General features: G+C 45.3%; 1 protein-coding gene across 5 annotated transcripts in view; it reads right to left on the bottom strand.

Moving 5' to 3' along the window:
• FLNB (filamin B) overlaps positions 1-16,019 on the bottom strand; it is a 107,920-nt gene extending 91,901 nt beyond the window's left edge. For 4 of the 5 annotated variants that reach the window (XM_065408019.1, XM_065408017.1, XM_065408018.1 and 1 more), the window contains exon 1: positions 15,572-15,863. In XM_065408019.1, coding sequence (XP_065264091.1) covers positions 15,572-15,863 — 292 coding nt within the window. Of the gene's footprint in view, positions 1-15,571 lie in introns of all 5 variants that reach the window. The other variant, XM_065408016.1, reaches the window with a different exon arrangement.
• Positions 16,020-17,989: the final 1,970 nt, after the last annotated feature.

The raw sequence follows: 17,989 nt of genomic DNA, 5'->3' as shown, positions 1-17,989 counted from the left end.
GTATTCATTCACTCTACTAAAGCTCTGAAGGAGCCATGTGTCCAGCCTCTTGAAGCATTAAGTGCTTTGTCTAACCTAATCTGTAGCAACTGAGTAGGTTATTCTACTGATTAGTTGTTCAGAAGTAAGTGGGGCCAGAGAGGGGAGTGTGCTAAAAAACACCACACCACCATCCTCTGACTAGGTGTATGAAAGGGAAAGAGTTATGTATGAGCTTCCCAAATTGGGGTGTTCTCACTTCAAAGCCTAGGCATTCATTTGATGTGCTAAAAGCTACTGGTACAGACAGTGGTTTAAGCACTTTTGGACCCTGCTCAGTGGTCTTAACAGCATCTCCCTCAGCTGGCATATTGTGTGCTCTGGCACACTAAGTGAATAAAAAGTGGTAGCAGAGTTAGTGTAAATGTTCATAAGAACTATCTTAGTTCAGGAGGCACACGTGCTCCTGTCTGTGGAATGGCAGATGTCTGCAAGTCATTAGCTTGTTTAGTAATGCCCGTGTAACACTAATAATCTAGTTAAGACAGCACCAAGTTCAGGGTTGTCTACCACTATACACTAAAGCTTGGGGGAGTGAACAGAAATAGGGGATTTAAATTAGTATCTTCCCCTGTGCAAATAGCAGAATAGGCTACTATAAAAGCATTTGGAGGGCAGGTTTACTGCAGCTGCCGGCCTTCAAAAAGCAAGGAGGCAATATCTTTACTTAAAAGCTAAAGCGGACATGGTCCACACCCAGATTTGTATATTTCAACAGAGGCCCTGAAGCTTTGCTGTAAAGTAAGGTGTACAAGATATTCCAGTTCTAGAGACAAGTGTCTTCAGGCCATAAAGTAATGGCTTGTGCTGGCACTCCCTTGTTTGCTTTCAAGCCATCAGGTTATGATGTTTTAAGTTACTGTTCATTAAGATTTATCAGCATAGAGCCACTATAGCTGTGATTTCACCATTTCATCAACTTAACAGGTTGTTTGACCTGCACCCAGTTATGATGCTGGGTTGAAAAGAAGAGGAGCTGGCTGGACCATCAATTATCAGATTATGTAAGACTATGGAGTCTTCCTAGTTCTTTGAGCCCTGTGCCAGCCTTAAGACTACTAGTACCAGCCATATGGTATTCCATTTTAGAGATCTCTAGGTTCAGTCAAAGGGCAAGATGTGATGTTTATGAAGATTTGTAATTGCCACTGCCTGTCCCAGGAAGAGGTTTAGTCTATAGCTAGCAGAGTTTTTGTAATTTAACTGGTGTTTGGCTTTAGGATCAGGCATGGAAGGGAGATAAGGACCAAGTACAGTAGTGCTGTGGTGCCAGGAGTTTTGATCACTTCAACTGCTTCTCAAATGGCAGCACAACTCCATGAACTCCCTGGCTTCCACTAGCTCGGAGTGCCATACAAAACCAAGTTCTCCTGTGTGCTAGGTGCTACTTTCCCCACAAGCCTAATTCTCCTGGAAAAGTTACTTTAAGTAACTCAAGTTATTGATTTTTATCCTGAAGATAAGTGGTTGGTTTGATTTTGTACCAGTTTCCATCACTGCTTCCAGATTAGTTTGAGCCAGGTTTGTAGCACAACAGTGCCCTTTAAAAATAGCCTTAGAAACACTATTAGGTGTCCCCTTAGGAGTAAGTAGGCTACAAAGCAAGAGCAGCTTACAGAGGAGTGTTCTGGATAATCTCAAGTGGTCTGACCAGGGCTCTTAAGGTTGGTGCTAGAGTACAGACAGCAAGGCTTAAGATACTATACCCTGGGCCACTCACGGTATAGCTACAGTGCAATTAAACACTAGTGCTAGCCCACTTGGGCTTCAGCTAAAGGAATGTTTGGGCTCAGGCTCCAGCCTGAGCTCTGGGACGGTCCCATAATCCAGGCTCTAGCCGGAGCCCAAGTGTCTACACCTCAATTAAATAGCCCCTTAGCCTGAGTTGGCAGGCACAGGCCAGCCGCAGGGGTCTAACTGCAGTGTAGACATATCCCTCAGTGTATCCTGTCCCAGCTTCACTGGCAGTATGTCATCCTCTACCTTATCTTAAATTTGGAAGCCTTAAAGTTAAACTGCTAATGTCAGTGCTTGTGCCATGTATGCATGGCACAAGAGGTCGCTTTTAAGATGGATTGATATTTGAACCTCAATAAATCACTGTTGAGACAGGTAATTAACTGAACCTGTATCTACCTAAATCAGTATATATAAAAATGGGGTGTAACATCTTAGTCACAAGATAGCAAAGAGGGTGGCTTCATTGTCAGCTACGGAAATAGCATATCAAAAGCCCGTAAGTTAAATAGTAAAGTGTCCCCACTCCACCCAGGTTCAACTGAGCAGCTTGGGTTTTTAACTGCAATGTGAAACCTGGAAGTTGTTCTGACAGCCTGTGGTGAAAACACAAAACACCCCACCCCATACACATGCAGTCCATAATAGTATGCCACTGATCTGGTGTAACTGTTGCAAGTTAGGGCTGTAACTTTCTTGAGCTATATTCAGTAGCAGCTTCTAGACCAATTTGTTCTATTTGTTCACAGGAGGTGTATGCTGGAATGCAGCTTATCAGTGCATTCTTGGTGCAACCAAGTCAGTTTATTCAATGACAAAGGGTGTGACAGGAAGGGTTTTAGAAGTAATCCACCCATGGCAACAGGAGCTCTACTTGTCGGTTTTTCCAGTACACAGCAGACAGGGCAGCAGAGGTCTAGAAACAGCTAGAGCTGTTAGTTCCTACAGACAGTCTAAATGGCACACTTCTAATCAGCATGCACCTGAAAGGCAGTTGGTACATCCTTGGAGCAACAAGAACCACTACTGTTAGAAGTCACAGCTGACAGCTTGTTCACTTAAAGCAAAGGTCCCCACAAGCCTAGAGCTAAGCCAGCTGCTTTTGCTTCCTAGTTCTACTTCTAAAGGAAAGTGGCAAAACTGGGAAAGCTAATTACCTGGGATAGCCAGCTTGCCCCCTGCCTTCAGCGACAGGCTTTCAGTACAGAATTGGATTTACACTGCTTCCCTCAGAAGCTCCATGGTTCAGAGAGCCACAACTGCAGTGAGACCTTGGTAGCCCATATGTGCACCAAGATCTCAATTGTCAAGAGTTCCTGAAGGACTGCCACTCTGGCTGGTTAAACAATGTATGTAAAAAAAATAAAATTTAAAATTAAGTTTGGAATTGACAACCTGTATTAAGGCCTGAACTATAATCTATTAAAATTGTTTAAATTAAAATACTCAAGCAGTATATATAAAACCTCAGCAGCAAAGTCACTGGGTAACCACCTGGAACCAGAGTCTGAAGTGTTAAGCACTAAGCCAGCCTTTGACAGCACTAGCATAGATATTTGTCATTTCTGATTATTCAAGTTTAATGGCCTCTTCATTCAAAGAGAAGAAACCAATTTTCCACTGCCAATCAAGGATTAGAAACTACATGTCAAAATGAGAACTACTGGTTCTCAAATCTTGAAGGACACCGTGACCACAAACAGTTCTGTTCACTAGCTATAGTTAAGACGTAAAGCATTAAATGCAAGATATATTATACAAGTTTAGAATCCAGCATATTTAAGCTAAAAAACTTTAAGTCCTGTTTGTGCAATGTAACTGAATGCCAGTCACCAACCCATGAAGCTTAATAGCAGCCAGAAGTGTAAGTTTAGAAGAATTCTTCCATCAACCTAGCCATGTATATATCAGGCATTAGGCCAGCATCACTAGCTCACAGGGATGTGAATTTCACACCCCTGGAGCAATGTAGCAAGGTGAACTTAAAACTTAAGTGTAAGTGTATCCCTCTGGTTGGCAAAAAGTAGAACCAAGTTAAATCTTCTTAAAGAGGTTGAGTACAAGTCAGTTTCCTGCTTGATGATTTAATCACTCCAACCTGTTGCCACCTCCACTGAGCCATAAAGTTAAGCAGCAAAAGTTTTAGCTTTGCAGTTCCTTGGGTAGGTAAGAAGTGGTTCATCAATTACTTCAGGGCATGAATTTACTGTTTCTAATCACTAGCCCCGTTTGATGTTTTAATCTAGTGCTCTATACAGAAATCAGTTCCTTCCCATTAGGAGCTGTTGGATACTTATACTTGGTCTAGACTACATACTAGGTCACTCAGGTATGATTTTTCATACCCCTGAGTGAGTTATGCCAACTGTAACCCCCCCATGTAAACAGTGCTATATAGGTGGGAGAGCGTCTCCCACTGACATAGCTAGTCTCTCATGGAAGTGGAGTTAAGCCAATGGGAGAACTATCATCTTAAAGAGTCTTCACCAGATGTGTAACAGCAGTGTCACTGCAAATTTGTAGTGTAGGTCTGCCCATAGCAAATTCAGATCCTGCATATGTAGGAAAGTTAACTTGCATCCTTCACCACTCCTAGAAGACTGAGGAGGAATAGGGAATTGGCTAGAGAGTTGCCATTTAAATATTCTTTAATTCCCCCAGGTGTCTTCAAAAGAGGATTTGATACAATACTGAAGTGGGACTGCATTGTATCTTAAGTTTCCTCAACTACTATGTTATTTACCTGGAGACCTGAGAGCCCTACAATAGGATTGTTAGTGTTTGATCCCCAAAGGTGGTGTTATGGTTAGAAAATCTCTGCATCAGCTTCGCATTAGTCTCTACACCTGCTGGGCTGTTCAAAGTGGTCAGGACTCCTCAGGAAAGTTTAGTACTATACATTTTACCTGTAAAATGTAATAAGCAGACATCTGCATTCCCAAAGCAAGTTAGGGAATTTAGAAAAAGTGCTTGTGCATGTGTGACTATTGGGAGTCAATATTTGAATGTGTAAGTTGGCCAAGATGAACAACTCATGCATTTAAGTAACTAGCATGTTAGTCTTCATTATGTACTGCATATGTATGCTTACACTAGCTGAGGTAAAATCAGAAATAGTGGTCAGAAGAGACCAATTCTCTTACAGTGAAGGAACTCGTATACAGAGAGGAGATTCCTATGTGTTTGGTAGGAGAGAGGTTGAGAAACAGCAACAATTCTCCGGGTCTAAATAGTTGACCTTGGTGTCAAAATTTAGAGTGCTTTAGGCTATGACAGCCATTCGCTGTCTATGCATTGCACAGCCAGCCACTAGAAATCTTCCTTCCAGACTTAATGTGGCAGATACAAAAATCACATTCAAGTATCTTAAGCCATAGGTGTAATGCCAAGAGGTTTGTAGAGTAGATTTGAGGAATTGCTCTTGCTTGTAAGAAGCCAGGAAGAGTGGAGAAGTGTCCTTTTTTTGCTTGTGAAACAGCCAAGTTTAGACATTATAAAAGTCCCCATATTAAATCCTAGCAATACAGGCAAGGCTTAAGAGACTTACTCTAGCACAGCTGCCAGTCTTGATTCATAATACTAATCCTAGAGTTGCAGTTTTAAATGAGAAGTTCTTAGTTGATGGCAGCCATTAGATTTCATGTGAGACTGAGCTTGCTGACCTAGATTTGCATGCTGACCTAGTCTAAGCACTGTGTTACAAGATGGTTGAAGTGAAAATCAGGGCCGGCACCAGGCACCAGGCAACCAAGCTGGTGTTTGGGGCGGCACCTGGAGGGGGGCGGCGCGGCACTCGGGCCGCCGGGGAGAGCGGGGCCACAGCTGGGCTCGCTGCCCTCCCCCCGGCGCTCTGGCCGCCGGGGGGAGAGCCGAGCCCCCCGCCGGGGCTCCGGCCGCCCTCCCCGCCGGGGCTCCGGCCGCCCTCCCCGCCGGGGCTCCGGCCGCCGGGGGGAGAGCGGAGCCCCCGCTGGGGCTCGCCACCCTCGCCCCGGGGCTCCGGCCGCCCTCCCCCCGGCGGGAGAGCGGAGCCCCTGCCGGGGCTCGCCGCCCCCCCGGGCTCCGCCCCCTTCCCCCCCCCGCGTGGGGGGGGCGGGCGGAGGCTTTTTTGCCTGGGGCGGCAAAAAAGCCAGAGCCGGCCCTGGTGAAAATTCACTAATATCACATGCAAAGCACTATATTTTGGAACAATCAATTGCACAAATACAAAATGGGAAATGACTGCCTAACTAGGAAGAAACGGTACAGCAGAAAAGGCCCTGGGGATTATAGTGGATCACACTAAACAAGTCAGTGTAATAGCGTTGCAAAAAAAAAAAAAAAAAAAAAAAAAAAAATCACCAAACATTCTGGGATTTATTACCAGGAGTATTGTAAGCAAGATGTAAGTAATTCTTCCACTGTATTTATCAGGCCTCAAAACTGGAGTACCGTGTCCAGCTCTGGGCACCACACTTTGGTAAAGATGGACATTTTGGAGAGCAACAAAAGAATGTGAGGTCTAGAAAACAGGACCTATGAGAAAAGATGGAAAGAATAGGGTTTTTTAGTCTGAAGAAGAGAAGACCCAGGTGGGACATAAGTCTTCAAGTACATTAAAAGGTTGTTACAATGAGAAGGGTGACAAGTTGTTCTTTTGCTTAGCTACCCTTACAGCTAGGAAGTTTTTCCTAATGTCTAACCTAAGCCTCCCTTGCTGCAATTTAAGCCCATTACTATGTATCCTGTCTTCAGTAGTTAAGGAGAACAAGTTACCTAGGGAAGTTGGGGGAATGTCACTGGAGGTTTAAGAAGAGGTTAGACAAGCCTGTCAGAGGAGGTCTAGGTAATTTTCAGTCCTGCTTCAGTGCAGTGAACTGGACTAGATCAAGGTCCCTTCCAGTCCTGCATTTCTATGCCTAAATAGCCATTTGTTTTTAATAGGCAGCCTTGTTCAGTTAGTGACAAGCAATAGGTGCTTAACTAGCTACTCAATGCTACTAGATTTTCTATTATTGCAAGAGGTTTCCTTTAAACTTTATGTACATGAAAACTCTTTTCAGTGTCTTGATTCACTTCAGATTTGCAGGCTTAGAGTAATGGGGCCCTAAATGTGAACTCTCCTTGAAGAGAGGGTCTTGTCACAGCTTTCAGCCTGAAACACTGCTCCCAGGAAAGCACTCCAGATCCCCATGGTCATAAGCAGAGGGGAAAGAGACGCTCACCTCCTTCTATACTGGAGGACAGCAGTCCTCCAAGTCAGTAAGTGAAGCTCAGCTAGACAGCTTTTTTTCTGTAAAAAGATTTGAAACATCTTATAGCAGAATGTAACAAGATCCCACATTTGGCTTTGCACCAACAGATATTCTGTCCTGAAGTCCAGCCACTTGTGTTTATAGGAAGAGGATATGAAGTAGCAGGGACCCATCCCCACTTTTACCTACTGCATGGCTAGCTATGGCTATGCTTGAAGACAAAAGGAATATAAGCAGTTTTGTCTGCGGTCCCAGTTTTCCCCCTTTGTGGTAGCCCATGCCTAGGAAGTGGGACTGACACCATTCAGGAGACAAGCTGAAAAGTCTTACTCTTGTGCCCAAGAGGGGTCTTTAAATCGGTTTCATTTTCTGGTTAGCCTACCAGGAGTCATGGGTACGGAGAGTTTAAGCCTGTAGATGCAATAGCCACTGACATTTATTCTAGGTCTACTGGCACTGAACTCTAGCTACTAGCCCATATGTATGTTATCTGGTCTCTTCTGTCTGGAGTTCAATTATACAAGTCTGATTGTTCTGTTCAAGCATCTTAAAAGCAACTCAGATTTGAGGGGCCCTGTTGTTGTGCCATCGATGGCATTTCTGTAAACCCACCATCTCAAACTGAGAAGTCACAGGTAACCATACAGTGGGAAACATTCACATGCATGTGATAAACATGTCCAACACAAGTACATGGCTATTTAGTTATGGCTAACAAGACTCCATAATGCTACAAATACACAAGCTAAATCAAATACCCAAGTGTTCACTGTGTCTGCTTCATTTATTTGTGGGCCAAGTAGCAGAGATTCTCCCTCCCACTGTTTGAGTTCCTTAGATCCCAAGCTAGCAGTGCACTTCAGAGTAGTTTCCACAGGGTGTGGAACCAGCTATGGCATACCTTTGTGCAGTCCATTTTGGATGGGGAAAATAGTTTTCAGAGACAAGCAATAGAATGTAAAACATACAAGTTTTGATTAACAGCTGAGGATGAGTGCATCAACACCAGGTGGACACACAAGACTGAGCAAATAGAGGTTGTCATTGACTGTCAGTTTATGGTGAGGGGAGAAGGGCCACTGTGCAATCCTTTTCCTCATAGAAAACGGTCTTTCACAAGGACCCTGGTTAGCCAAGGGAGAGGATGACATGGACAGACTAAGCCAGGGTTTCTCAACCCATGGGACGTGACCCAAAATTGGGTCAAAGTGTTTCAAGGGGTCCTGCCCTCACTAATCCTGCAGTTCTGGTCCCATGGGGCTGGTTGGGCTCAGCTCCCTGCTCCAGGCACTGCACCCTGGTGCACAGGGTCGCAGCGCTACTTGTGTTTGGTCCAGCTACCTTTTGTCATGATGGGGAGCCAGCCAAGCCTAGTTTGAGTGAGTGGTATTGTGACTCCATGCAGCTCAACATGGGAAGCAGGGAGTGGATCCCAGCCAGTCCTGTGGGACAGGAACCACCACTATGGCACACAAGTGCTTGTTTAGGGTGTATATTATATGTTGGGGGTAAGAAATATTTATGAAGCTGGTTTGGGGGGGGAGGGGGAGTTTGCACCAAAACTATTTACTGATTTTAATAGGCTATCAAGGTTCCCAAATGCCTAACTTTAGTGGCCCTTTCAGGTTAGGGTTGAAGTCTGGTGACAAGGAGATATGGGAAGCTTTAGCTACAGAATGCTTACAGCAGTAGCTGTAGAGTACTTCAGTGTTAAAAACCAAATTGTATCTGCTTAGTTTCACCAGGCCTGTGTCTTCACTGTAAAAAAACCCTCTTCAGTAAAGAAGTCACTGTAAAATCTTGGGAGGCCACCTCCCTGTAGTTTACACTATGAGGCAACTATGCCTCTCAGCTAAGCTACAGTACCTGGTCTCCAATAAGATTTCGTACTGGGCTGGTGAATGAATACATGTTACTTATCCTGTGATCGAGATTCCTTTTTAAGCAGCGAGACAAAGCCCAAGTTTCAGTGGTCTATACACGCCAGTCTGTCAGATAGTTTAATGCTGTTACCATCACTAAACCTGGCAACTTGAAGCCAAGTTGTGTCAGTTTTAGTGTAACCTGTTAAGTGGAGTTAAATTTGATTACTGGAATTCACTTAGAGTCTTCCCCTCTCCTAAATTTGATCTGTCAGCATCTATTGTGCTGTTAAGGCTTCCTATAGTCATTACTGACAAACCCAGTCCCAGCAGACTGCCCCACAAGACACTTTTGCTCAAGCTTTTGTTTTAATGCAGTTCTGGGTCCCATGGATAAAGAAATCTAACCAGTCTCATCAAGGCTTGAGTTAAATCCCTCACTTTGTCCCTGCTATGCAGCATTTTTTAATTGGCACCCAGCACAATTGCGTGCATCTGCATAGCATACATTGCCCAAAATATTAACTGCCACTAAATGTAGCAGATGAGTTTCTCCTAAGGTTGCAGGAGGATACAATCATGTTATCCATACCAGTCAACACCCTCGACCACTCCCTCCAACAGACTTTAATTTCTACCTCCAATACATACCAGAATGCACCCAAAACTTCAAACTTGCACTCTAAGCAAAACAAATGACCTCATGCATTTGAGAAGGCAACACAGCCATAGTGTTGCTGAGGTACAATGAATATTGAATCAGCACATCATAAGCAACACAATAGCTGACATTCTAGGAGTTATCTGGAAGACAAATGTCATACTCCTCCCCCTGATAAATGTTTAGTCAGAAAGATTTGATGAAGTATCTTCAGGCAGAGATCACCTTGTAGCAGCTATCACAGTAGTTTTCCTGAGTAGCTCGATCCAATTTCTGCAAGCTCTGTGCTTTAGAGCCTAGCATTAGATTTCTTTAGGAAGTCTATTTACATAGATCTGGGCTTGTACCTTAAGGCCAATGTTTGCACCAGTGCTGGTTTCACTTTAGTGCAGGAATGCAACTAGTAGGTTGTCTGAAGTTTGACACTTGAGGTAAAAAACTGATTTCAGTTAATAGGTATTAGTTTGTTGGCTACCATTTGTCTAGAAGAGACAACATTATGCTTCTGGCAGCTCAGTTGCTTTAGACCTCACAATGTCTGCTTGGAGTGTGAGGTCTAATCAAAGTTGCTGAGTTTAGCTAGGGTAGAATGTATCTCTTTAGGAGAGATACAATCAAAGTTGCTGAGTTTAGCTAGGGTAGAATGTTCAGCAGCACTTCTATACAAGCAAGATCTGGCTTGAAGACTACTTTAAGGAGATGGACCATGAAGTTCAGGTAAAGGGATTGAGGGTCCATAGCCCAGATTCATTTTCTGAACTCAATGCATACACTTCCTTGTCTCATCTATTAGAAACATTAAGCTGTACAACAGTGACAGGTCTGGGGATTTTAAGGTCTTTATGTATCCTGCATATGATGCTCTACATCGGGGTGGCCAACCTGAGCCTGAGAAGGAGCCAGAATTAACTAATGTACATGGCCAAAGAGCCACAGTATTACGTCAGCAGACCCCACATCAGCTCCCAGTGCCTCCTGCCCTGCTGATCAGTGCCTCCCCCACCTCCCGATCAGCTGTTTCGTGGCATGCAGGAGGCTGGGGGGAGTGGGGGCAGGGCCTGTGGCAGAGCCAGGGGTTGAGCAGTGAGCCGCCCCAGCACATTGGAAAGTTGGCGCCTGTAGCTCCAGCCCCAGAGTCTGTGCCTAGACAAGGAGCCACATATTAACTTCTGAAGAGCCAAATGTGGCTCCGGAGCCACAGGTTTGCCACCCCTGCTCTACATGGTAGAACTTTGCAGCATGGATTGTGTTGCTGCAGCACAGTGCTCCATCAGTAAGGAGACATGAAAACTGAGCCTGAGCAGACTAGTCAGTTCACTGGAGCACTGCTGCTCCAAGCTAGCATGTTTCTCAAGGGAGTTCCTGTGGACAAAAACATAGGTATAATATTGATAGGGCAGGGAATACATTCACAAAACAGAAGGGAAGCAGCTTGCTTAGTTTTAGAGGAGGTTGGTTGCCAAAATAAACTCAGTTTGCAGTAAGGTTTCTTAACCCTCAGCCACTGGAAAGTAGGATGGAAAGACGATCTCTCAACAAGTGAAGTTCAAGCATCAGCTATGTCTGCACAATTACCAGAAATTCATGAGTGAATAATTAATGAATTCTTTAATCATTTCCCCTACCTAGTAGGCTATGTAGGTCTGCAACGCACTAAAGCTATGGTGCCAAATAAAAATACTTATGTTCCCAATTAAAAATGCAACCAGGCATAAGACTTGAATATTTTGCTATAATGAGGATATGATGTCTAGTAGTTTAGAATAAGGGCACCATACAGCCCAGTTTTAACACTCATTTTTAGTTCTATGGACTTTCCATGTTAGAACAGTGAGTAACATTGAATCCTAACTCTACATAAGCGCAAGAGTTTGATATTTAGAAGTCAAGTCCCTTCTATACTGAAGTTAGATTTCCTCGCTCCTTTAAGAGACAGAATGTATAGAAGCATTATTTACCTTGTGCAAGATGCCTTATTCATCCTACTTCACCACAGTTCACTGAAGCTAGAGCAGGGTGGGGGATTTTTAGATTAATCCATCTTCAGCAGGATTATTATAGGCATATGAATACAGTCACATCTGGAAACCAGTAGTTGTGACTAAGCCTGAACTGTTATCCATTTGGAAGTCACTCTTATGAAATGGCTATTACACTCTTGCTTGAAAGGTTATGTTTTAGTTGCATGCCAACAAATTGAGATCCTATGCAGATTTCATCAGTATAATCTACATATTAGACCATATTGTCACTCAAGCATGATGCTAATTAAAGCAAGCTGTAGAATTTTAGAGTCACCAAATGTGTATGCTAGCTCCCATGTAATTAATCTTGTTCTTTCCTTTGTCTTATCATTGTGTTCCTTGTTATGGAGTTCATTACACTAATGAGTCTTATTGAAAAGGTTTCCTATAAAAAAACCATACACAACTATGAAGCCTTTTAAATAAAACAGCATATTCGACTGAACTTTTGGAACCACTTACCATGCCATATCTAGCAAAGTGAAGTTTTCCCAATGTTCATTTACCAGTTAAGATAGTGAAGTATCACTACCACACAATAGGCAATTGAGACTTCAAAGTTTGTTCAGTTGAGGAATTTATGTCGGTCATAAAGTGTCAGCCTGATATTTTAGATTATCTGGTTTGATTACTTTTGAGGCAACATTGTCCGTTTAGTGCGCTTGAGACCTGTCAGATTCGAGACCTTGTCTTCACTACAGGAAAAAAGCCAAGTTAAAATCCTAGAGAAGACAAGGGCAGTTTGTTGCTTTCATGTGACAAAGCCATAAACTCAACCTACTAACTCGTCTGAAAGCAAATGGTTGTCTTCTTTAGGATTTTAATTCATGAGAACTTGCATTTAAGTCACCTTTGTTCCCAGTGAAGGATCACTCCAAGCATTGCTGGCTAACTCTACACCAGTTAGTTAAACACCAAGTGTAGCTCATAAGTAAGAGGTTTAAGAAAAATGTGCTTTAGGCCACATTTGAAAAAAAGTCTAGCTATGCCCCAGAAAGAATTACTGAGTATTTCAGAAGATTAAGCTCTATAATGGAGGGGAAGGAGTGGTCAACCAGCAACTTCCACCTATTTCTCCTTCATAATAAGCTTCACTGAGAGGCGTTTCCTCTTTAGAATAGGCTCAATGGGTTCCCTCCCTCACCCCTGCCCCCTCAGTCCCTTCTCTTTCTCAAACTCTTCCCTGCCCCCCTTCAGGCAGACCATCACCACAAGACAGGAGTCCTCTACCCATAGGTCACAAGGGTAAGACAGACCTCTATCTTTCAAGAGCTGATCAGTTCATAAAACTTAACCTTATGATCACTGGTTGGTCAATTCTATTGACCACAGAATTAAGTTTGAACTCCCACCCCTCTAGTCTCCGGAGGTGATCCTGGCAGTTACAGGCCAGTAAGCTTAATTTCAGAACCAGGCAAACTGATTGAAACTATAAAGAACAGAATTATCAGACACAGCTGATCATCATTTGTTGGGGAAGCATCGCAGCTTTTGTAAAGAGAAATCATGCCTTGCCAATCTACCAGAATTCTTTGAGAGTCAACACACACAGCCAAGGGTGATCCAGTAGATAGTGTCAAAGGCTTTTCAGAAAGTCTAAGGTCAAGGTCCCTCACCAAAAGCTCTTAAGCCAGGTAAGCAGACATAGGATAAGAGGAAAGGTCCTCTCATGGATCAGTAACTGGTTGAAAGTCATGAAACAAAGGGTAGGAATAAATGGTCATTTTTCAGACTTGGAAGAGGTAAATAGCAGGGTTCCCCAGATATCTGTACTGGGATCAGTGCTGTTGAATATACAAGAGATTTGGAAAAAAGGGATAAACAGTGAGGTGAGTAATTTTGTAAGTCCAAAGCAGACTGCAAAGAGTTACAAGGGATCTCAAAACTGGGTGTCTGGACAATAAAATAGCTGATAAAATTCAATGTTGATAAATGCAAAACAATCCCAACTACACATACAAAATGATTGGATCTAAGTTACCTGTTACCACCCAGGAAAGATCTTTGAGCAAACATTTTCATTATCCACAATGACTCAATGTGCAGTCAAAAAAGCTAACAATGTTGGGAACAATTAGGAAAGGGACAGAGGGAAAAAAAATAATGCCACTACATAAACCTATGTTGTATTCAGGATGTGAACATTACATATCCCATGTTCTGGTCACCCCATCTCAAAAAAGATTAGAATTGGAAGAGGTAAAGAGAAGGGCAACAAAATTTAGGGTATGGAAACAGCTTCCCTATCAGGAAAAGCTTTAAAAAACTGGACTTGTCAGTTTGAAGATAAGAGGGGATATGATAGAAGTGTATAAAACCCATGAATGGTGTAGAGAACATGAATAGGGCAGTGTTATTATGCCTTCACACAAGAACCAGGAGTCACCCAATTAAAATAGGCAGAAAGTTCAAAACATAAGTAAGTACTTCTCCACATTGTCAACTTTTGGAACTCACTGCCAGAGGATGTGGTGAAGGCCAAAACTATAACAGTTCAAAATAAATTAGATAACTTCATGGAGAATAGGTCCATTAGTGGCTATTAGCCAAGATGGTCAGGGATGCAGCCCCATGGTCTGGGAGTCCTTAGCCTCAGATTGCCAGAAGCTAGTAGTGGATGACTGGGGATGGATCACTTGATAGCTTTTTTTTTTTAATTACCTCTGAAGCACCTGGTATTGGCCACTGTCGGAAGACAGGACACTGGGCTAGATGGACCATTGGCCTAACCCCATATGGCCATTCTTGTGTTGAACTGCAAGGAAACCATTAGGCACTTCATGCCCACAACCATGTCATCTGGAGAGTGACCACAGGCTAAGGCCTAATCAACTTTGGCATCTGGAGCATCTATCAAGCCCTTGAGAGGAGAAGGGAGCATGTCAGAGGCTGTTCAGTATGGCACCTTAGTGTTAATGCCACACATAACCCCAAGTCTTGAGCAACACTGCCTATGCAGGCACCCTTCGGTATAGAGTTGAGTGTACCAGCCAAGCTATAGTCACAACTCAAGAACAGCTGTTCCTTTGCTTTCACTTCATAAGGGCCAAAGGTCTGCTCTGTAGTATTTCTCCAGTTAATACTGTCTATCACAAGCAAATGAAAGATCAGTGATGGCCTTAGCTTGTTTTCAGTAGAATCAGCAGTGGGACCTTTGTTACCAGCATAACCCCTGCAAAGCACTCCAGTCACAGCAGCTGAGAGAGAGTGGCTCTACCTGCCAGGACAGAAGCAGCACAGCAAATCCTGTCTTCCTGAACAAGGCAGACAGTCTTCGCTTTCCGGATGGATAGGAATAGGCTTAGCCAACCTCTGGGCAGGCCAGAGCCCTGAGGGTAGGCAAAGTTGGGGTTTAAGTCTCATGTCTCACGGTGTCATGTAAGGCAGTACAAGTGTGCCAGAGCACCCTGGGATTTAGCCAGAACTCCCCCACACCAAGAGCCACACCACAGATTTGTTAGAGACCCTGGTAAAGGTCCCCTGCCTTGGTAGCTGTCTCTAATCAGCACTAGGGAAAGGCAGCCAGATGAGCTGGTTTGGCAACCACCGCCCTCAGAGCCAAACACACCTGCCTTGGGAGTGTCAGCTGGGCTCCTCCTTAGGGCCCCACCCAGCCACCGGGGACAGGCTCCGCCACACCCCAGCACAGCCTCCCACCCAGAAGGAGCCCTTCCCCTGCCCAGGGTCAGCTCCAGCCCCGGAAGGAGGGCACTCCCAGCACCCTCCCCTACCCCAGGTGGTCTCGGGTCAGTGGCCGGAGGCCTGTGGCAGCCCGCAAGTCTGGCGGTGAACGCCACGGCTCTAGCCCGCAGCAGGAGCTAACGAGCGGCCCAAGAGCAGCGCCAGCCGCCGCAGAGGCAAGGGCCGCCCGGCTAGGACGAGCGACACACCCCACGCCCGGGGTGGGCGAGCCCCTGACCGACCCGCCAGCCCAGCCCGCGGTAGCCAGAGGCCGGCTTGTCCCCTGGCCACGCTAGGGCGCGCCTGTCCCGGGGTAGGGCTCCCGCCCGGACTCACCGATGGAGACCAGCTTGATGCTCTCCCGCTCCAGGAACTCGAGCGCCACCGAGACGTTCTCCAGCTGCATCTGGCGGAAGGTGGGGCGCTGGTGGTACTTGCGGTACATGCGCTTCTGGCTCAGCACCTCCAGCAGCGCGATGAGCCGCAGCCCGTCGCTCAGGTCGCTCTGCAGGTTGCCGATGCGCTTGTTCACGCAGCGGAGGTGCTCGTTGCACCAGCGGGTGAACGTGTTCTGCTGGATCCGCTTCCAGGGCGCGTCCTCCGCCAGGTCCTTCTCGGTCACCGGCATGTCTGCCTGCTGCTCCGCCTCGCCGCGGCCCGCGGGCTGCTGCTGCTCTAGCCGCCGAAACTGGAGAGTCTGGCTCCGCGGGCTGCTGCCGCCACCGCTACTGCTGCTCCAGCCTCTGCTGCGAGCCCCCTGCCCCCGCGCCTGCGTGCTGCTCATGCTGGGGCGGCCGCCCCGCCTTCTCCGGGGGATGAGCGAGCTGACTCCGCCCGGGCGCGCTCCCTCCTCCTAGGCGGCGGGGAGCTCAGTGCCAAGTGCACGCAAACAAACCTGCGGGCAAAGGAGCAGTGGCGTTAGTAGCCTCACCCAGGCAGGGTCCGGGCTCATCTCCCTCCCCTGCAACTAGGATTCACCTGTGTATACTCCCAACCAGACTAGGCGCCTGCCTGCTCCCCGGGCTTTAAATACCGTCCGGGGCACGGGGCTTGGGCCCCGGAGGCGGCCAGAGGTGAGCACAGCTGTGCCGAGGTCAGAGAACCCAGGCTGTGATTGCAGCCCCTTATCATATCATTAGGAATCAGGGATGGAAAACGCCTCCTACCTCGCTCTAGCCACAGCAGGGTCTTTGTCCCCTTCAGCGGCGTGAAGAACTTCTGCTGCTTCGTTACCATCTAGTAGTGAGATGAGAGACCTGCTGTGCTGCTAGTGCCAAGTCTCTTAACTAGCTAGGAGGGAAACGCCCGCCCTTTGCATTATTACTTTACTGCATTGTTCTATAAACTCAGCCCCTCCAGGGGTGGTGCAGGATTTTGTGATCTAAAGAGGCGTGGGAAAAGGTTGGGCTTGTAGCTAGCGTAGCGGGGATAGCCTGCAAACACTTTGAGGCAGGGACTATACAATGCCAAAGTCAGTGTGGGGGCCCCTGGGGACTTACCCATTCTATTCCTCAGTTTCCCCATGTATTAAACGAGGATAACAGTGCTGTACATCACAGGAGTTGTTGGCCTTCATTTGTTAGGGCTGGGTCTACATGCGGTTTTTGTACCAGTTTATATCATTTTTCAGTGTAACCGTCTAATTGTGTGGATGCGCTTATACTGATGTAAATCAAATACAGACAGTTCAATTGGTAGGAGCACAGTGTGTAAACGAACCCTTAATGTTTGTAAAGCGCTTGGTGATCTTTGCATGAGAAGCAGTAAATAAAAACAAAGTAGCATATAGCTGCAAGTTTTGATTACTTGTTTTATATTCTTAAAAACAGTAACATTCTTTGTTATAAAACATGGTAAAATAACCTAGCCATTAAAATCCAGTAGATGTAATATAAGGAGAATAATACCTTTGTGTACATCCGAGTTGCTGTTTCATTATTTTTAAGGGCATATCAGTGCTCATAACAATGACAGCTTATAGAACTGATCCTGCAATGAGCTCCATGCATGTGGGTGCACATGTCCAGCTGCACAGAACAAGTTGCAGGATGAGGATTCCAAATCATGCACAGTGAGGATTTTGCCACAATTTCAGCTATTGGTGGCCATCCCTCATATAGCTGTGCCTTTGCAAAACCCCTAGTGTAGACAGGTTTAAGTGCTGCAAACCATAATTTGCAACATTGCAGTTTACTCCAGTTTCAAGCTTGGGTAAGCGCCACAGGTCAAAATAGAGGCGTTAGCTGTCCACAATAGTGTTTTGTACCAGTGCAGCCATACTGGGGCTGGCCACCAGTGGTGGTCATCCGGGCAAATCCTCAATGCAGACGAGGCCTCTGACTGTAAACTCTTTGGAGCTGGGATTTGTTTTCTTATATGTCTATGAAATGCTATGTTCCCCAATGGTGCTATTTAAAGAATAGGAGTTATAACTTGGGGCAGGGACCGGCCCCTTTATTATGTTTTTACACCGTGTAGCACAATGGGGTCCTGATCTCAGCTGGGGCCTCCCAGAGCTACTGTAATAAAAATAATCATTAATAAATAACTTTACTCCTCCAGTGTCAGTAGGACTGAGTACACTCAGAAATAATGGTTGAAACTTTAATTTGTGAAATCCCTATAACTAATCCTGAGTCAGATCATGAATTCTTTCCCCAATAGGCAAATTTCAAACCCTAATAAACAAACTCTGAACCTTAATATAAATATTCAAACTGGATAAAACCAAATCTAATCCCCATAAAGAAAAAA

This window comes from Emys orbicularis, chromosome 7 (genome assembly GCF_028017835.1).
Source record: "Emys orbicularis isolate rEmyOrb1 chromosome 7, rEmyOrb1.hap1, whole genome shotgun sequence".
NCBI classification, from domain to species: domain Eukaryota; kingdom Metazoa; phylum Chordata; order Testudines; family Emydidae; genus Emys; species Emys orbicularis.
This window is presented reverse-complemented; position numbering and strand designations above follow the sequence as displayed.